Here is a 19,917-nt window from a genome sequence, read left to right on the forward strand (position 1 = left end):
AATTTTTGTGTATCCCTCGAAGAAGCAGGAAACAAATGGTCCCCTGCTGAAATCATGAGTTAAAACAAAGGCTCTTCATCAGCCTCCTGCAGCTGCTTGTTGTTTTCCTTTCTGTGTGGAGCCTGCCAGCTCCTAGTTATCTTGGCCAAGCACATGATTAGAATCTTAGAGCAAATTCTAACTGCAAACAAACAAGTACATCTTGAGAGGAGTACACACAAACTGGTGGATGCACAGTAATCCAACTGTTCAGCAGTTCCTGTCCTGCCTCTTCTGATGCCAGGCAAGCCCTGATCCTCTTCTGGATGGAAAGCAGGTGGGGTAGGATTAATGGCACAGATCCCCTGACCCTTTATATTTGCACAAATAGCAAGAACTAGACCCAGTGCTGCTCAAGGGGCCACGTATTTGTTGTGCTGCCTTTCTGCAGCATGGGAAGCAATGTAGGAATAGGGATTCCTGCCCCAAGTAATCCCCAATGCCTGGCTATGGCAGAAGGCCTATTGTTTCTGAAAGTACCATAGAAACAAAATAATTAAGCTCTATGGCCACCACAGCAAGAACAGAAGGAAGGATGGAGGAGTGCTCCTTGTTCACTTCAGTGCTGACCCAGGTGGCTGGGTTTAAACAGGCATTGAGGGTGGTTTGGGCTCACCCACCCAGCTTTGCACTGAGGCAGATGGCAAGAGCTCACACAGCCCAGTTCCAATATCCGTAACAATCAGAGGAGCTGTGAAGCTGTAATCTGTGGCAGATGGAAAATGACAGTACAAAAGCTTTTACTACTGCCCTCAGAGCCTTCACAAAGGTAGCAAATAGGAAGGTTTAATTCAAATAGTTTGTCCTACTCCAGAGCAAAGCCAGGCATCTGAGGCTGTGAAACAAATGGAATGTTTCTCCCTTTTCCTATCTCCCCAGCAGATTGGCTGACTTCATTTCCAGAGGATGAGCTGAAACCTCTCATCAAAACTCAGCCCAAAACAAGTCAACTTGCTATGGAAAACTGAAATGGGACCTTGGCATGAGAGCGTCTACACAGCACATGCTGTGCTGAATCCCTGGCACCCTGCATTGGTGCTCTCCTGAACCTTTGTGGGAGGCACTGGAGGGAGACCTGGGGGAAAAAAAATGTCCCCCATGCACACAGACTGGAGCTGTTCCTGGGAGATTTGTCAGATTCCTTGTGGGTTAGGCAGTCATCCCAGAAGCATGATCAGTTGTAAAAAGACTGAAGATTTCTCATGGACCTTCCAGGCTGCAATTCCTAGCCAGCCTTATCCCAAAACTGCTTGCTTTGAAGTCAAGAGAAACAACTGCAGAACAAGCTATGTCAGGCCTGTCACACTCTGCACTGTCACTGCTGCTTAGCACTGCTGTGCTTTGAGGGAAGACACCTCCACAGCCAATTTGCTGCCTCCTTTGAAAGGACAAGGTTTCTGGTTAAGCACAAGGATGCTGATGGCTGTCCATCTGGGTAGGAACAGAAAATGAGACCCACTGGTGAGCTGCAGCAGCACAAGACAGAAAATCAGAGTCTGACGAAATGCCAGTCCTATGAAAAGCAAGAGACTCTTAATGGAGGAAAGGCTTTATTAAGGTGCAGCCTATTACTGTAACATACCAGATTGCTCTGATGCTCCACGTCTCAGGGAGAGAGGTTATTGCAATAGAGTGTCTATCAAAATGTCAGTGCTGGATCATGAGCCTGGCCCTCAGGATGCAAGGCTGGCTACTGCTTCTTCTCTCCCTTCACTTTCTCTCTCTCATTGTCCATGGCAGCTGCCTGTGCCTGCAGACAATCCCAGTATTCCTGCTTCTCCATTTCCAGCAGTACCTGCTGCCTAAAATGGTGGGGAAAGGGTGGTTAAAACTAAAACAGTCCCTGACATTCCCCCAGTGCTCAGACAATACCCCCAAGGGTCCCTGGGGCTCTCTACCAATTAAGCAGTTCTACTCCTGTGTCTAAAAATCTCAGTGATTCCCTCATGCCAATCAATAGTCAAGTTCACTGTTCCTGAGAGCAGGGGCCTTTGAATTTCTGTTGTCTCTAGATCTCTGTAGACACAGGTCCCACTGCAGTTGTATTTGCACTGCTCTGGCTTCAGCTCTCAGTTCCCAGGGAGCAAGATATCCTGGAGGTGCTGACTCCCCAGTTCTCTGGTATAAGGCAGACAAGAGTCTCCTCTCCAGCATTTTGAGAAGGAGGGACAGAACTGCTGGCTGGTAACATAGGATGGAACTTTTCTGCACTTAACTAGCCAGACAATCCACAGGATTCACCCTGGAGACAAGGAATTAGGAAAGGCTACCAGGTAATAGATATGTGCTATAAGGTCGCACCTGCACCCACCTGTTTCTTTTCGAACTGGAAAATTAAAGCATAGTGAAAAGAAGATACAAAATACTGACACGGATCTAGCGCCAGGTTCCCAACAGAACTCAAGGCAAAGGACCCCAAAAAGAGATGTCACAGTGCCATCTAATGACAGCAGCGGCGCGATGCACCAGCCCCGAGCCTGCCGGGGACCGGCTCCAGCCGAGGAACCTCCAGCACAAACCACTCAAACATCGCAGGCACCCGGGAATGCGGGGGTCGAGAGAGGTACAGAGGGATCCCAGCTCTGCCTGGCTGCGGGGTATAAAGGAGGACGCAAACACGTGAGGATCATACTCCCTGGCAAGCTTGTACAAAACTGTGTCGCACAAAATCACATTAGAACTTGCATGCTGGCTTACAGGTGAAGCTGTTCTAGCAAGGACAGAAGGGAGAGGAGGAAGGGTTCTGGGTGGCTGTCAGGAATCCAGCTGCCTGAACACCAACCTTGTTCAGACACAAATCTCTCACAGCACACAGAACAACCCAAAAGCTCCAGGATGAGACCTTGCATGAACTCAGCAACACCACAGCTGCCAATAATGCAGGGGCACTTACCTCTCAGGCAGAAAACGAAGCCTATCATGTAAAAACATGTTACATCTCTCAATCCACTGCAGTTCCTGCACGGGTTTGAGAGGCAAATCTGGTTTCTTTGGGAAAGCCTCCTTCAGGGGGTAGGAGTTGAAGTCAAAAAGGAAGATGGTGCTGTGAGTGGTTTTGCTCTGGATGAATTCATCTGCATGCGGGTGCTCATCTCCTAGACAGAGACAAGAACAGTGAGCTACTGCAGCAGGAGTCACACAACAAGAACAATCAAGGACCAGTGCGCACCTGAATGCCCCCAGTGATGGTGTACCTACGACCACCCTGAGGCGTCACCCACCTCGGAGCAGCAAGCAGCAGTTCACACTGTCCACTGTGAACACTGGCTGCCAGGCAGGTGCTACAGCATGAGAAGGTGGGGTGCAGAAGCAGTAAACAGTCTGTGATGTGTCAGTGTTCATCAGGGACACTGTGCCATCCCAGCAGAAGATCAGGACCTGAAGCAGCAAAATTGACAAATGGGTAAAACAAGTGAAAAACATTTTCTGTAAAGGACTTGAGATGACATCCAGGACTTCACATCCCCAACTATGATGCTGTTTTCTTTGCCTGCCCCATAGTCATAGGGTGACAGAGATGAAGAACAGCCTTTGCAGGGAACTTGGACTGAAACTGCTGGAGGTTTAGATTGGAAAAGGGCAACAGGGCACATTAGAAATTAGGTAGATCCAGCTTTCTGCATGGCTGCTATGGTGAATGGCTTTTAGTCCTTTCCTCCCCATGCCTGCAAACTTTCTGAGGCCATTTTTAAGGTCTGGCTGGATTTGTGTTTGTACCTTCCTCCCCATGTTGCCCCCTCATATCTGACCCTGATGCCTGAGGCTTCATGGCTGAACCCTCCCACATTCCAGATGGACCTGTCCATGTGCATCTCAGTGGCCAGTTGGAGGACACAAGTGCAAGGGGATACTGAGTAAGATCATGGAAGAGAAATCCTTTGAGCATTACCAGCTACACACAGCCCTGCAACTGGTGCAGGAAGTCTTCACACCAAAAATATTTGGAGGCTGGAAAGGATGTGAGGCAATCGTATCTGATTGCTCTGCTCGTTATTCTTCTAGGCACCCAGTTACTGTCCTTGTTGGAAGCAAGATCCCAGCACAGCTGGACATGAGTTCCCACCCAGAGTTAAGAGAGCTGGCAGTAATACTCACTGCACTGGGGAAGGCCAGGACAGGCATCACTGCACTGACAGTAAGATTTGGATTTTCAGGCCTGTGAAAGAGACACAGGTTTATGCTTTGCATGTATCTGGCACGTACTGAGAGGCTGTGATAATGACAGTGGCAATTTGTGGCACACTGACTGGAAAATAGTCCCTGCCAGGCCCCTTCTTTATAGAGAAAAAGCCTGTCTCTTCCTGGGCAGGAACCCTCGAGGCCTATCCCTGTGCAAACCTGCCTGGGAACTGCATTGGAGATACAAATCCCTGCCTGCCAGGGAGGCATGGATCCAGAGTCTTCAGAGCAGGGGGATAAGTGAACACAAAAATGGTAGAAAGATGGCAATAAATGTTTATTCTGACTTCTAGGGGAATGGTATTCTGAAGGGCAGAGGAGGGAAGAAAAAATTCCCCTGGGTATCCAGCAGAGACACAAATAGTTCAGCATCAGCCCCGGAGCTGTGCTAGAAGTATTTGTGTTCTGGTGCACAGAAGAACCCAGAAACACCCCTAATTCTGGCAAACCATTGAATTTTAGCACTAGCAAAACCACATTTGCTGCTGACAGCAGCATGGCAGAGCCATGTGGGTAAAAACAGCGAGAAGATCTCTACTCCACAGAAATCTGGGGCTCCCTGTTAGACTGGATCACTATAACCACGGCTTCTTTGGCTGGAGTCTACCTCACCTGTCTGCCAGGAGTGTGATGCTGGACTTCCCAGCCTTGGGTGCCTTCACCAAATAGAAAGAGCTGTCTGTACACAGCACTAGAAGCTGTATGATGGGACAGACACGATGTGCACCACAATGGACAGGATCTGTACCACATGTCTCATCACTGGCAGCTGCAGAAGCATCCAGAAAGTGGATACTACGGATGAAACGTTCCTCTAGAATGGCAGTCACAGACAGTGGGTATCCTGAGGAAGGAAGGAAGAAAATAGGAACTGGTCATTTCTCCAAGCAAAGCTTAGTTTGGAGTGTGGCCCACTCAGAGGGCGAACAAGCAGATGGCAGAAGAAGATTCTTCTGCCAGGAGAGTCCCTGCATCATGGCAGGATGACACTAGCACTGATGGCAGCCTGAACTGTGGTGCCACAACAGTCCCCAAAGTGACCTTAGAGTGCAGTGGCAAAGGAGTGACTGTCACTGTCTCAAGCCTCAGGGCAAGACTGATCAGTCCTTGCTGCAGCAGCTCCAGCCCCTGCATTGCCCAGCACGGGGATGGTTCTGCAGGGGCCAGGGCAGTCGTGCTGGCCAAGCATCCAATAGATGACTACTGTTTTCAGATTTCCTTGTAAAATCACCACCAGCCCTTTATTCACACTAAGTCTGAGCCTCAAACTCAAAGGTGCAATTTATCCACAGTGATCCCAATACAGAGTCCCAAAGGGCAAGCTCACCTAGGTGCTTGTCCCAAATAGTTATTGTTGCATCTTCACCTGCCAGTGCCAGGTACCTGGAGCAGGAACTGACAGCTGAGCATGCAATTGGAGCTGCACACGGCCACACAACATCAGGTTTCAGATCAGAACCTAAACAGAATGGCATGAAGAGAGACAACTGTAAGAAGGTGCAGAACATTCTCTCACGTCGTACTGGCATCCATTTTCCCCATCAAACATGCACCATTCTGCTGCCTCCTGCCAGAGTGGCTTCACTAAAAACACGGCCAGTCTGTGCAACACAGAGCCCCACAATCCAAATGCCAGCCTAACCCACAAGATACAAGTCAGCTTTCCTGCCAATTCCTCATTTCCCTGAATCATGAAGACCTGGCAGAATGAGAGCCCCTGGCCACAGAGCACTCCCACTCCCAACAGAGTGCTCTGCTAGAGAAAGCAAAACTTTCTTACCTGCTTTGTCCTTGAGTGAAGGGTTGAGTAAGTACAAGCAGAAATTGTGGTTTCCATCCCAATGCACACCGATGCCAGCTGGAATATCTGGTACAGAGAAAGGGATGGCAAAAAGAGAAGAAGACTGGGGACAAAGAAAGGAACAATCCAGGACACCAAAACACCATTAGAAAGCTTTCATTACAGCTTTCATGGTACTCCTGATAGAAATTCTGCTCACACTGAAACTAAACCAGAACAACCTCTCCTTTTGTTTGGTTTGGGGTTTTTGTTGTGGGTTTTTTGTTTTTTGTTTTTGTTTTTGTTTTTAATATGGACTATATGCCTCCTTTTTAATTTTTTTGGGGGGTTGCTTTGATTTGGTTGGGGTTTTTTTTTCAGGAGGAAGGTTGTGGAGTCTTTTTAAAATATGAAAATAAGTTTTTTTTTTTACTCCATGCCAGTAACTGACTTATAAGTCTTAGGGCTGGCAGGGTTTTTTTTATGTCCTTGGAGATGGAACTTATCGAGTGGATGCAAGCCAGACCCACTGAGCTCTCACTGGAGCTCGATGTCATGCAGTGACTGTGCTTCACAGATTAACAGCTTTTTGTCCATTTGGATTACCTGGCTGTTCTTCCATTTCTGGTCCCACCAGGATCCGGCTAGGAAGGAAGAAATGAAAGGTAGCATGTCTGAAAAAAGGAAGAAATACACGTAAAAGAAAGGCTTTGATAAGTAGACAGCACTGTGACAAGACCTGGAATGTCTCCAGCCCCCTGCCCTGAAGCCTTGGGATGAAGGAAGCAAAGCAAACATAGAGGCTTCCATCTACATCCAACTCAGTGCCCTGTGTGGATGGCTCATGGACTGAATCCTGGCTGGTGCTGCCACTCACCTGGGGATCTCCTCCTTGATCACACCCTCAGCCTCCAGATACTCCTGGTAAGTGCTACAGAAGATTGCTTCCTGCAGCTCCCACTGGGAATCCTTGATTAGGTGGTTGTACCCCAAGCCAAGCACGCTGCCATCATCCACTTCCTTCAAGGCATCCAAAGGGCCTTTAAAACTAGTGCCTGGATTGGGAACACCAAGGGAAAAGGCACAGTCCTGGAGAAGCAGAAACCATGAAGCAAACACCATGGAGGCATTTGGGGGTGGCATGGTCTTGAGGCAGAAAACACTTTATCTTGTGTGGGACTTTTCATACCACAAGTTCATTTTCCAGTATTGGAATGCAGGGATTAGGGCAAGACTGCTCAGGACCCACTCACCTTGCCTCTCTGTGCATTTTCCAACATAAAGCCTGTCCCCTCCTCATCCTTGGCATTTTCCAATAATTCCAGGACTCAGAGTGATGAACTAGGAGTGCTGCTAGATCTAGGAAGCAGCCTCCTCCCTCTCCAATGACACCCCCTCTGAGACACTCTGAAGCACTTTGTGCTGGCAAAGGTGACATGTGAGATGGTCTGGGAGGAAGCAACTCCCACTACAGGATTACATATAACTAGACAGCCAGGTCAGGAAAGGACCAGGGATCATGTTCTGAGACTTTCTGACCTGTTCTGTATTTATAGGGGCCATGCTGCCTTTGCCACCTGAACCAGGCTGCACATACAGACTCAGTCCTGACCTGTAATGGGTTTGGGTGGCTTCACTGTCAGCAGCAGCACTGGGGGATCCAGCTTTACATCAGCTTGGATTGCAGGCACAGGAAGCTCCTGCAACAGAAAAGTGCCCACCTGAGAACTGTGGTGTGTGCTACACTGATCAGTTTTCACCTGCTCGTGGGAATCAAGTGCTTCCTAAAGAATTCAGGAAAAACTCCTTTGTGTATGCAAAGGATGGCTGGCACTGTCTGGGAGATACTGGGTTTGGGCTCATTCTTCAGGCCAAAACACAGAAGCTTGAGGGCATCACTGCTTTCCCAACTACATTACAAGGATGTCCTGCCCAGGCTCCTGTCTTTGTGCCATCTCTCAATTATTCCTGTTGCGGCACAGGCCTGTGTGAGTCACGGCAATGCTCAGAAAATAAAGGGAAAAAAAATTAAAAAAAGAAGCAGGACTAAAGGTTGAAGGGTGTCTCCTGAAAGCAAGAACCAGATTTTAGTTCACAGAGCCCAAGACTGGAGGAGGGCCGGGGCTCCTCCTCACATTTATGCTTGGCTGGGAAAAGAAAATTGTAACAGGGGGCCAACATCAGTGTGTGCCCACCACCATCACCCCACACACATTGACATTGGGCTAAACACAAAAGGTCTGGCTTAATAATCAGCCAGTCTGAGAAGGAAGGGGCAGGAACTTGGATAGTTTGCACAGAATCAGCAAAGAGAGAATGCTTGAGCGTTTGGTTTTGGCTTCACTAAGTTAAGCAGGGTGTCTGCCCTGAGGACAAGGCTGAGAGCAGTTCCCTCTTAAATGTCCAGGAAAGACTTTGCTGAAGGAAGAGGAAAGAGTTAGGAGCTGCTGTGACAGAGGGTTAGTTCAAGGTGCTGGGAAGGAGGTGTCTGCGTGCTGAGAGGTGAAAGTGATAAAGGGGAGGGTTAAGCCCTGACTCAGCACTTAAAATTCCCCATGGCAGCTCAGGACAGTCCCTGAGGCCAGTGACCATCTCTGCAGAACTGTCTCCATGCAGCTCCTCAGTTTTCTGCCTGAGAACAGAGCTGACCGTGGTTAGTGCACACAGGCAGAGACTGCCCTGCTCAGGTGGGTGAGGCTGTGACCCCACCAGGCTCTTCTTGTATATAATCTATAACACAAACCCTGCTTCAGGGCCAGACTCCCAAACAGAGGCATCCTGCCTGATTCCCACTCCTCCTTCCCCCAGTAACACAAGGGAGAAGCCCTGTGGGAATGCCCTTACCCAGGGCCCCCTCAGATGGAGCAATACTGCCGAGAAATGAGCTGCCAGTTTCAGGGAGGGGCAGCAAGAACATGAACCCTGGGACCAGGGGAATCTCTTCAGAAAGCCTGTCTTGGGAGGGTAAACATGTCCCAATAGCACAAAGGCCTTATGAAATGTGGGAAGGGCAGCTGCAGCAGCTGCAGACACACACACACCATCCCCTTGGGCCAACACGAGGTTGCAGGCTGTGTCTTGCTGTCACTGTCTGCAGCAGCAAGGCTTGGGGGAAGACCTGTGGGCAAAAAGGTCAAAGAAAAAACAGCACAGAGGGAGATGGAACTGTTTTGTACCACAGAAGAGCAGCTCGACCTCCTCTCACTGCAAGCCAGCTCTTCTGCAGCTCCTGTGTTCTCTTCCATCTCTGTCAGCCAGGAATCCTTAGGCAATTGGTAGATCTCCAGCCAAGCTTCGGTGCTGTCTGCATTGGGAAACCATGTTAAGCAATTGGAAATGAGGAGGAAAGGTCTTTCAGGCAAGCAGCCTCTGTTGTCTTTTATCCTTTATAAAAAGCTTTGTGTATTTTTTGAAATGTAAAATCTCTGTCAACTCCATGCAGACCACCTCTCCTCTCACTTAAGGCCTGACATGCTTGATTGAGACTGACATCTCAGCCTCCAGCTCAATCCTCAAGGTCCCACACCCATCAAAGGAATTCCATTAAGCTTCTCAGTCAAGAACCTGACTTGTAGCCTCTGAGTAGTAGAGTAGAAAGTAGAAAGTGAGGCATGGTCTCACATTAGTTCTCTGCTACATGTCTCATTCTCAGCATGTGTCCAGGCAGATCCCACCAAACATAGGTCCAGAAAACCTGCCTGCCACGGATTCAGCTGCCATGAAACAGAGGAACATGGTAACAAGGAGTTTCTTGTTGTGTTTTTAGAGGCTCTCCATGCTCTCTGGCCTATATCTGCAGAGAAAATTCTTCAGGTCTACATCTTTCCAGTGTAAAAGTGAGCCATAGCAAAGCAGAGGAAGAACTGTGTTTGGTACTTCAGGAGAGAGGGAAACCTGCTTTCACTGAGCCTCCTGGGAGCTGGGGACTGCAGTGACCAGCTCCAGACAGCTCACCTTTGGGATCTGTCTGGTGCACACCAAGCATTTTGGAAGGGACAGGGAGTGGCAGGGGCTGCTCTTTAGGGCAGAGGGGGAACTGGGAGGATTAAAAAGGATCCCTGGGTATCCAGACCACTTGCAGCATTCTAAAAACATTGCTGCTGCCCCTCTGATAGAACACAAGAGTCTCCAAGCACAGCATGTTCCTGCACTTGCCTTGCAGCAGGATTCCTGCATAATCACCTCCTCGGGACAGCACCACCTCCACACAAGGGCTTCGCTGGCTGATGTCCTCCTGCCAAGGAAAAACAGGCTGATCAAAGCAAGTTCCCTGGCCTCACGCAGTTCTCAACAGGCTGAAGGCCAGCTAGACTGTTGGAAGAACAAAAGTAAATACTGGGCAGCAGTCTTGGAGCACTACTGCCTGTGAATAAATTTCTGAGGGTAACTGGTACTCCTCATGATTGATTACTTCCCAGCCTGTGCCCCGTGTCCATGGAATTAGCTCAGCACTTACCACTTCATTCAGGATTTTAATGAGCAGGAAGCTTTCCTTGTGAAAGCAGAAGAGCCAGGCAAGCCCTGAAATAGAAATTGTAGAAGGAGGGAGAGAAAAGTGAATGACTGTTAGCCATGCTCTTGGGAGATGGCTGTTACAACATGTGCAGGAGAGTGAGCAGGATTGCATTACTTCCTGGGCCCAAGGAACAGTATCCCACTGTTTCCAGCACTAAACTTCTGCTGGCTTCCTTATGCAAGCACCAGTAAACCTTTGGTTGTGCCCAGAGATGGATAAGCCAGTCTGAAAAGTGTCTCCACCAGAGAGACAACTTCCAGATTCACCGACAAACTAGTGCAGGTGCAGGGGCAGCTCACAGGCAGGAGGTCATACCGAGCAAGAGTTCTTTCTGCCCGGCCCAAGATGTTCCTAAATTTTACTGTGCTTCACCCTCAGCTCTGCACCTGCCTCTGCTGTGCCCCAAAAGCCACCAAACCCAGAGCCTCTGCTAATCACAAGGCCCTAAGGCCACTCTGCCACCCTGCAATCTGTTAGCTGTCCAACGCCCTCTCTGCAGGGCTTTCTAGGAAACTTCTCAGCCACCCTAATGCTGCTCCTGTAGCACTGCCAGTTCAGCTCCAGAGCCAGCTAACCCCCAGTTAGGGCAAAGAAATCCACGGCACACTAACCCATTTCATCCACAGCAAGCAGCACGTGGCACTCGTTCCCCAGATCCGAGGCATGGATGGCACAGATCTCTGTCTTGGCTGCATCCCAAGCACAGACATCCTTGAAGTCACACGTGTTGAAGGCAGCCAGACCCACGGACAGACCCACAAAGACGTATTTTCCAGACACTGCAAGGCAATTGGCTCTTTCAGTTACCTACCAAAAAAGGGAAAAGATGAGTGCACACAACTGCATTCTCATCAGCCACACTAATGATATATTCCTGGCCTCTTCACCAGAAAATGCTGATTTATTCCACAAGGGAAGCCTTTTGACACATTCTTTCCCCACAAGAGCAAGGGAGGGTCTGTCATCTCTGTCACAGAAATTGGTCTCTGTTAGGAATGAGAAAGTTTTCTCCCATCTTTCCCCTTCCCACAAACAGAAGGGGCTTTGAAGGCCAAGAACTCAGGAGATTTCAGCCCTTCCATTCCAGTGCCGAGCTGTGATGGGATGCTGAACTCCTCCAGGAAATGACAGAACACCAGCAGACACCAGAGCATCCTCCTGGACACCCCCACATGACCTCGGGGAAGGCAGCACTGCCATTCTGCTCCCACTGGAGTATTCAGCAGAGCACAGAGCTGAGCTTGCCCACTTGTGTGCCACTGGCTAATCGCCTTCTCCCCAGCCAGCAAGGGTGGAGCCAGCCTGGGAAGCAGAAGGTGAATTTAGTGTTTAATACCTAGAGGTGTGATAGTTGGGTGGGAAGCAGAACCTGTCAGACAAGCTGCAGGCTTTTAAGCTGAACCAGTGAGATGGTGGTGCGTTCTGGGGAAGGTCATGAGCAGGAGAATGACAAGATCTGCTGTGGTGGTTAATGCTGTCTCTGCTGGGAGAGGCTCTGTACCTGGAATTCAGCTGTAGGAAAGCATTTTATGGGCTGGACCTTTCGTTTTTGGGCTTCTCGGAGCATCTCCCTTTTTTCAATGATTTCCACAGCACTCTCAAAAACCTGCATCACCAGTTTGCTGATCATCCTGAAGGGCTGCGGCAACACATCACGCTTTCGATCGGGATCCAGCAGGAAGAAATTTTCCTCCTCTTCCTTTGGCCAGTCCTTTCCCGATGGTGGGGGAATCTCCAGGGGATGCTTCCGGGTATTCACCGCCATGGCTCTCCCTTTGCAGATGCAAAACGCACCACGGATGCAGGAATCACCCTGGATGCAGAAGAACGAAGAGTCCTTCAATACTTTCTTTCATGAGGTAATGGGGGAAAATTTGATTAATGATGTCTAAGGGGGTTTCCTTTCAGTATGGATAGTCAGAGCAACCCTGCTCTGTGCAGCTCAATTCTCCTGGTTTCACCTCTGTTTCCCGGGGGTTTTGTCCTGCTCTGGGGATCTCGGCCACACAGGGATTTGCAGGCTGCTCACCGGTAAAGAGAGCCCAAAAACTTTGTCAAAAGCCTGTGTAAGAATTAATGCAAAGCATTTAAAAATATCCAAAAATATTATCTTGTTCTTCGTTAATTACCCAGAACTTGTTTGGCCTGGGTAAAATCCCAACGACTAACTCTGAGGGCAGGTGCTCTCACTGCAAGTTTTATACTTCATTTCCAAGACACGTTTCCAAGGGTGCTTTCGAGCTTCACCTCCGCGGCGGGGCCGTGCTCACGCGGGCGCCCCGCACGGCCGCCACCCCTCACAGCGGCCTGACCTCGGAGCGGGGCCGGGGGCCGAGGGGCCGTGCCGGGGGCCCAGGGGCCGTGCCGGGGGCCCAGGGGCCGTGCCGGGCTCCTTCCCTTTCCCGGAGGATCCGCCGCAGCTCAGCCGGCGGCGCCAGGGCGGGGGAAGCCTTTGGGGGTGACACCGCCGCCGCTCCGTTGTTGACGGTTGCCGTGGTAACGGCCGCTCGGTGCCGCAGCCCGGCCGGGAACTCGGCGCGCAGGGGAGCGTTCCGCGGCGGGGCGGGGCCGGGCGCGGCGGGGCGGAGCGGCCGCGGCCCCCGCGCTGCTCCCGCCGTGCCGCCGAGCCATGGAGGGCTTCGTGGACTTCACCAACCGCTGCCAGGGCCGCGACCAGCTCTTCCGGTGAGTGTGGGGGCAGGCGTGTTCCCCCGGGACCCCCAGCAGCGAGCCGGGGCCCGCCGGCGGCCCCGCGCCCGTGCCCGTCCCCCCGGGCCCGCATCCAGCCCGGCCCCGCCGCGGGCCGGGGGCTCCTCCCGCCCTGCCCGAGGGACCATGGTGCCGGACCCTCCTCCGCCGTGCCCAGCGACAGGACGAGGAGCCGTGGCCATAAACTAAAGCAGGAGTTTCACCTCGGCGTGAGGAGGAGCCTGCGTGCATTGCGGGTGGCGGGGCGCTGGAGCGGCTGCCCGGGGAGGCGCTGGGGTCTCCCTCTCCGGAGACATTCCAGACCCGCCCGGACACGTTCCCGTGTCACCCGCTCCAGGTGATCCTGCCTTGACTGTGGGGTTGTACTGCGTGGTCTCCTTCCTACCCTGACAGCTCTGAGTCTGTGAAATAAACCTGTCCTGCTGCTGCCATCCTGTGATTGTCTGTGTCTCACCTGTGTCCCCCTCTCCTCGTTTTTTCCCTTCCAGAGCCACTCAGTACACATGCATGTTGCTTAGCTATTTAATAGAGAATAAAGCCGATAAAAAGAAGCTGGTAATGAAACTCAAGCAGTTGGAATCTAGCATGAGCTCTGGCCGGAAAAGTAAGTACCCGGTGTCTAGAGGGATAAGACCTTCTTCACTTGCTCCTTCCAGTGAAACAGCTCCTGGCCTTGTGTTTCCTGTAGTTAACCTACCTTGAACCACAAAACTTCTTTTAGTATATTGAGTATAAACTGTCAATAGACCTTATCCCTGCCACGGCTTGCCAGGCTAGGTAGGGCTAAATAGATTTTTTTTAATTCTTCAGCCTCCTCTTCAGTTAGACAATCAGAATTACTGCTGCAAGGATGAGAGGAGTAAGTTTACAGTCAGCTGTTGCTGTAGAGGCCAAACTGTCACCTCTGTTCAAGGACAGACCAGGGTTATGAGGCAAGGCTGGCTCACTGTGTGCTCATTAATCCTTCCAGCTGATGGGTTGAGACAGCCCAGTGCTGAAAGATCATCATCCCACAAAATCACCTCTGAAGGACCATCCTTCAATGTGGCTTTTATATCCTACTTAACATATTAATCTCTTTAGCATTTATACCCTACTAAATGACATACCCTTCCATGCGTACAGCCTGACCATTTGCATCACTCTGTTCTGTGTCACGGTTGCATCCGCGATGATGACACTGTTACTATGTGTGTATCGCTTGTTTTCAGCTCGATCTTCCACCCACTTGTCAATTGCTCAATCCTGGAACAACTGCAACACAGGAGACAAATATTCTAGTCTATCCTATTGCCATGGGTTTGTTTATTATTCCATTAGCTTTAGAGTTATGGTAGTTTCTTGTGGGGAGGCCAGTTGGTTTATCAGCACAGCCATAATTCTCATGCTTCTGCTAAATAAATCACTAATAGACACCAGGCCTAAATTCAGGGCTCTTGCAGTGCCACCAGGCTTGGGTGCTGTCAACGTCTGTCACTGTGACAAGGCAGCCGGGTGTAAAAAGTGTTTCCAATAATGTTGTATTAACATTCAGGGGCCAAAACCCAAACGGTGCAGCGGGTGAAAGCAGGTTTGCCATATCTTGTAGCTTGAAATGGAATACAGTGTTCCACATGGTTTGCAGGGAGCTGCATGTGCCTGTGACAGATTCATGGCTGAGGAGAGACTTTGGTCTCTGTGCTCAGCATGTGAATCACCAGCTTTCACAGGCACTCGGGCAACTTGTATCTCACAGCTGCAATAGGGTTAATGCAGTAACATCTGTCCACAAAGTGAGGGGAAATCCAGTGAAATGTACAGCTGAAATTGGAGGCTCTGTTTGGGTTCTTTATTTGCTGGCACTGACTCCTGCAGAGCCGAGGGTGAGATTGGTCCAGAGGGCCCCCAGGTGCAAGAACGGAGTGGCAAGACAGGCTGCAAGTCCTGGCTATTGACCAAACCTGTGTGTATGTCCTGGGTTGGTGATGTTTACACAGAACTGAGATGTTTACACCCCTTTCCTCACTCATTCTAGCAAGCGCTCAAACATACAAATGCCAGGAGCCCTCCAGGTTTTGTAAAAGTACACGCGGGCCGTGGCAGGCCGCGCTCTGTGCCAGGCCGGGCCGTGCTAACCTGTCTGGGGTTTCTTGCAGTGTTCAGGCTGGGCAATATGGTGCACGCCTTGGTGGCAGCCCGGAGAGCTGCAGAGCTGCCAGAGGTGGTTCCTCGCCTGTGCCTCACAGCCTCCCACCTGAGCCGGGCCCTGTACTTCGTGTGCGACGCCGTGCTGTGGCTCAGGAGCGTCGGGCTCCAGCCGCACGTCGACAAACCCAAGTGGCACACCTGGGCCACCAAGTGCTACTACTGCTCCCTCCTGATGAATCTGGCCAGGGACTGGTATGAGATCTCCTGGAGGCTGGAGCAAGCTGCACTGGAAGAAAAGACAAAGGAGAATTCCGTATGGCAGAAACATGGCGAGGAACTAAACGGCGTGAAAAGCGATGGTGTGCACAATTTTCTCTGCCAGCTCTTTCAGATACTGAAAAGGAATCCTCCTTTGCTGCTGGACTTGGTGAAGAACCTCTGTGATCTCTCAGGCCCTTTGGATTCACTGGGAATCTACAAGACCAACCCAGGAGTGATTGGTTTCTGCGGCGTCCTCTCCTCCCTGGTGGGGATCCTCACATTAGCAAGCCCACATCTGAAGCTGAAACAGTGACATAGAAGGAGCTGCATAGCATAAGGCTGCAGCTTTAATCCTCTGACAGATTTTTATCTTCATATAGCACTTTCAAATGAACATGTCTTAAAATAATCTCAAGATTAATTTTGTCCTCTGAAGAAGTGAATTCTGCCCTTTTTCCTTCTCTGTGCCTTTGCAGATGAGTTTAGTGCCATGACACACTCCCTGATGGGGTGGAGAGAGGAAAAGGCCAAGTAATATTTCACAAACAGAAAGAGGACTTGGAACTTGGCTGCTAGATAAGGAAATATTCCTTTATTTTAATACAGGGTTGTGAAATAACTGCATAGGCAACTGTAATAGGTATATGATTCATGACTACACTAATCATGTTTACACTGGAAAGTTTCAATTCACTAATCCAAGGTCCCTGCAGTCAGATTGTCAGAGGGGGCTAAGGTGGGTTAGGAGCTGCAGTCAGAGCAGCCTGAAGTCAGGGATGAGTGTTCTGATGGGTTTGAGTTTATGGATCCTGTGCCCTGCAGGCGCTGAGCACACTGTGATGGTACCTGGAAATGGCCTCTGTGGTGTGTGCACCGGTGGTGCTGGAGCTGCAGTCTAGTGAATGCCAACTCCTGTCCCAAGAAATCTGCACTTTCTTTGTTTCCTTTGATACTGTGAGCCAGGGACTGTTGGCCAGTGACTGACTGCTCCAGCAGGCCGCAGCTGAGGGCTTTGGTGCAGGACAGCATATTAACTCCCAAACCCCTGCAACTGCAAGCACAATTATTTTCCATTAATGATATTGTGATAAGGAGCTTGTTTTTCTCTTTTAATTTTACATGAAAAATTCCAGTGTAATAAGGAGTTTGGAACATGCAGTTAAGGAGAGAAGCCTGGCTCAGAGCTCGTTGAGTCACAAAAACTGCAGGGACGTGTTTCTAGTTGTGTGAGCTCCAGGAGGGAAGAGAATGGAGTTTGTCATGATAACATCAGAATCCCGTGTGGAAGAAAGCTTTTTACTGGATTTGGGCGTTCATGGTTTAGCCTTTTCTCTCTGGTGCTCCCTATCCTCCCTGCTCATGACCACATGATTGCTTGTGTGTTCCCTCGCTGGCTGAATGGGTTCAACCATTTGAAAATGCCTCATTTTGTTGCCTTGCAACTGTGTTATTGTTCATCACTGACCTCACTGGCAGTGATGGCTGGCAGTGTAACTGGGTTAAAAGAGAAATGCTGTGTCCAGCTCTCTAGCATGGCATGCAGGTTTTGCTGCTCCTGACTTTGCAGAGTACCAGTTTGACACCATCTGAGACAGAATTGCACGTTATACAGGAGATAAATTTAACATTTTTCTTCATCAGAGTTAGGCCTGTGTGTTCTGATGTAAGAAGTCCTTGTTTAATCTGTCAAGGAGATGTGAACAGACTAACCTGGACCAAAGTTCTCTCTTATTATTTCTGATACTATCTAAAACCAGAAAATTAAAAGGTGTGGGTCCCCTTTATTAAAAGGCAAAGGATGTGGAATTAAGTAAGCAGGTGAGGCACTGCTCCAGTTTACCCGAAGTTGTGGTTAGGCTTGGAATTACTTCCAGTTTGAATATGAAGTGATAGCCTGCCAATGAAGTGTTTAAAAAGAAAGAGGTTGCTGGGCAGGGTAATTGAGTGTGTTTGAAGACCAGAGGTGGCCTTCAGCAGCTCTTCTTTTCAATATGGAAATGAGCAGCACTAAAAGTAGAAGCAACTGGCAGTTCAGGCCAAAATGGAGCATTGTGTGTGGGATATATATTGTAGGCTATATTCTAGCCTTCCTCTCCTTTATAACAATGGAATTTTTTTTTGTTGTTTCTTTCTCCATTTGTCTTTCATCTCCTGGCAATGTGGAAGCCATCCCTACCTTAGAGTTGATCATTACCTCAGTGTGTAGCAACCTCTGGAAGAAAGGGAGTCTCTATCATCTGACAGTGGAGGTTTGACCAGCTTTTGTCTACAGAATTCCATCTTACTGCTAAAAATGTGTTTTCAGTCCCACTCAGGGGAGCTCTCAGATGCAAAGTACTTCACAAAATACTTTCACTGGTTTGCCAGCTGCTTTCTCTTTCTCTCTTACACTTTTCAGGGAGAGCCATTGATAGAGCTCAGTCTCCCTCCCTGTGCCCTGCAGGCAAACACTGTGCCAAGCCCTGAGCCAGGCTTTGATGTTTCTCCCGTAGGGCCTGGTGTGGATTAGCTTGTACAGCCTTATTGAGGGAAATGGGGGTGAGTTTTCAGCCTGTCTCAGCCCTGCCTATCCCATTCTCCATGATGTAGGCTGGAACACACAAGAGTACCTCTGTTTACTGGATGTTGAGCACTAATATTTGCCTTCTGCTCCCCAGCTGGAGGCTGGTCATTTAAGGTACCTGAACATAATGTGACCGAACCCATAGGATTGTGATCATATGGAGCAAATCCTTTTAGTGCCTTTTTTTGTATCTGTTTCTAATACAGCAGTTGGAGTAAGAACAAGATGTTTGAACATAAGCAATAAACTGTGGTGAGTGTGACACTGTGTCTGTGTATGGCTTGGAAGGTGGTGTAAAGAGATGCTGAAGGAAGGAGAATTCCTCCCACCTCTGAATTTTATGTAGGGTGATACTCTTAAAGAGACATTGCCTGGGAGTGGGTTCTAGAGCTTTCCTTTTGCAGTACCCAGTTGGCAGCTAGATTCATCCAGCTCATTTAGAATCACAATTTCAGCTGCAAAACCATGAAGAGATATTGAGTATCAGGTTAAACTGCATCCTTAGAATGCCCTGAAACAAGGAGGTGTTTTGGGAATTGCCATCAGCTGCCTTTGAGTACCAGCAGTGAGGGCTGGAGCCCTATGGCCAGTGCAGGCGCAGCTGGGTGAAAGGGACAGGGGCACCTGCATTTCAGTATCCTATAAACAGCTTTTCATTTGGATGGTCATGGTTTAATGACAAATGCCAGTTCAGGGAGGGAACAAAGTGTGACATCTCAGGCAGAGGTGGCAAGGGATGGAGCCAGGATAACCATTAAACTGAGCTCACTGCTAGCTCCTACCCCCTGCAGTGAGTCTTGCAAACTTGGAAGCTCCAAAATGTCAGCTCCTGAACAATGCATAAAGCATGGCATTCAGGAGGGCTTTAGCAAGAGTTTCCTTCTGGATTAGTGGCCTCATACACATTCTGTAATGGAAACAGCAGGAGAGTGGTCATCTTCTCTTCTGCTTACAGACAAGGCCTTCCTTAACATTAACACTGTGCTTGGCATGACATCTCAAGGAATATGTGAGCCATTGGGGATTCCCAGGTGAGCATCAAGAGCAGGCAAAGGTTAAAAACCAACATCTCCAGGGAGATACCAAATAAACCAGTTCTGTAGAGGAAGTGTGACTGCGAGAGGGTGTCAGTAGTCTTCCAAGTGTCTAAAAGCTTTTCTGCCAAGAGCAAGGCAATAAATCGGTTTCCAAATCCAGGAGATAATACTTTTATATTGCCACAAAGAATTAAATCACACTTTTCTTTTTTTTTTTTTTTTTTTTTTTTTTTTTTTTTGAACTGAGAGTAAAATAAAAATCTAAATAGCTTGCTTAGGAGGGCATCCTTTAAAAGAAACTGGGCAGATGTCTATCAGCAGTGGTTATGGGGTTGCTGATCCCGTGTGGAAATGAATCAGATACTTCTCCAGCCCCTTCCCAGACCGAAGGATAAAGGTGCCTTGCAGAGCTTTGGGGATCTGGCTCATCCCTGCACCGTGGTATATTCCTGAGTATGGAGCAGACTGCAGACAGGGGTGTGAAGCTGCTTCCCTGCACCCTGTGGATCTGTGAGCTGTAAACATTGCCTGCAGGAGCTCAGGGAGTGTTTCTGGTGGGAGCTGGAGTGGTGGGGCAGGGAGGCCGTGGTACCTTTGTCCTGCAGAGCCAGGGCTGGCACAGCCTTTGCCCCAGAGGAAGGGGAGGGGATGAGCACAGGCGTTAGTAGGGCAGAGGCTGTGTTGGCTCCTGACTCCAGCCAAGGCA

At 49.5% G+C, this 19,917-nt stretch overlaps 2 protein-coding genes across 2 annotated transcripts; one reads left to right on the forward strand and one right to left on the reverse strand.

The window, feature by feature from the left end:
* Nucleotides 1-1,586: 1,586 nt before the first annotated feature.
* On the reverse strand, nucleotides 1,587-13,073 carry WDR93 (WD repeat domain 93). Its single transcript, XM_038147461.1, has 16 exons — nucleotides 12,644-13,073; nucleotides 12,016-12,327; nucleotides 11,126-11,321; nucleotides 10,455-10,519; nucleotides 10,154-10,232; nucleotides 9,175-9,302; nucleotides 7,611-7,698; nucleotides 6,876-7,053; nucleotides 6,605-6,672; nucleotides 5,999-6,085; nucleotides 5,546-5,677; nucleotides 4,831-5,062; nucleotides 4,135-4,195; nucleotides 3,261-3,417; nucleotides 2,933-3,134; nucleotides 1,587-1,841 (listed from the first exon to the last, which is right to left on the reverse strand). The coding sequence occupies exons 2-16, from the start codon at nucleotides 12,277-12,279 to the stop codon at nucleotides 1,730-1,732; spliced, it is 2,049 nt and encodes a 682-aa protein (XP_038003389.1). The 5' UTR covers nucleotides 12,280-12,327; nucleotides 12,644-13,073; the 3' UTR covers nucleotides 1,587-1,729.
* Nucleotides 13,057-18,433, forward strand: PEX11A (peroxisomal biogenesis factor 11 alpha). The gene is made up of 3 exons (XM_038147462.1): nucleotides 13,057-13,199; nucleotides 13,712-13,827; nucleotides 15,359-18,433. Exons 1-3 carry the CDS (start codon nucleotides 13,144-13,146, stop codon nucleotides 15,922-15,924), a joined length of 738 nt encoding a protein of 245 aa, XP_038003390.1. The 5' UTR covers nucleotides 13,057-13,143; the 3' UTR covers nucleotides 15,925-18,433.
* Nucleotides 18,434-19,917: the final 1,484 nt, after the last annotated feature.

Source organism: Motacilla alba, chromosome 10 (assembly GCF_015832195.1).
Source record: "Motacilla alba alba isolate MOTALB_02 chromosome 10, Motacilla_alba_V1.0_pri, whole genome shotgun sequence".
In the NCBI taxonomy this organism is placed as follows: Eukaryota; Metazoa; Chordata; class Aves; order Passeriformes; family Motacillidae; genus Motacilla; species Motacilla alba.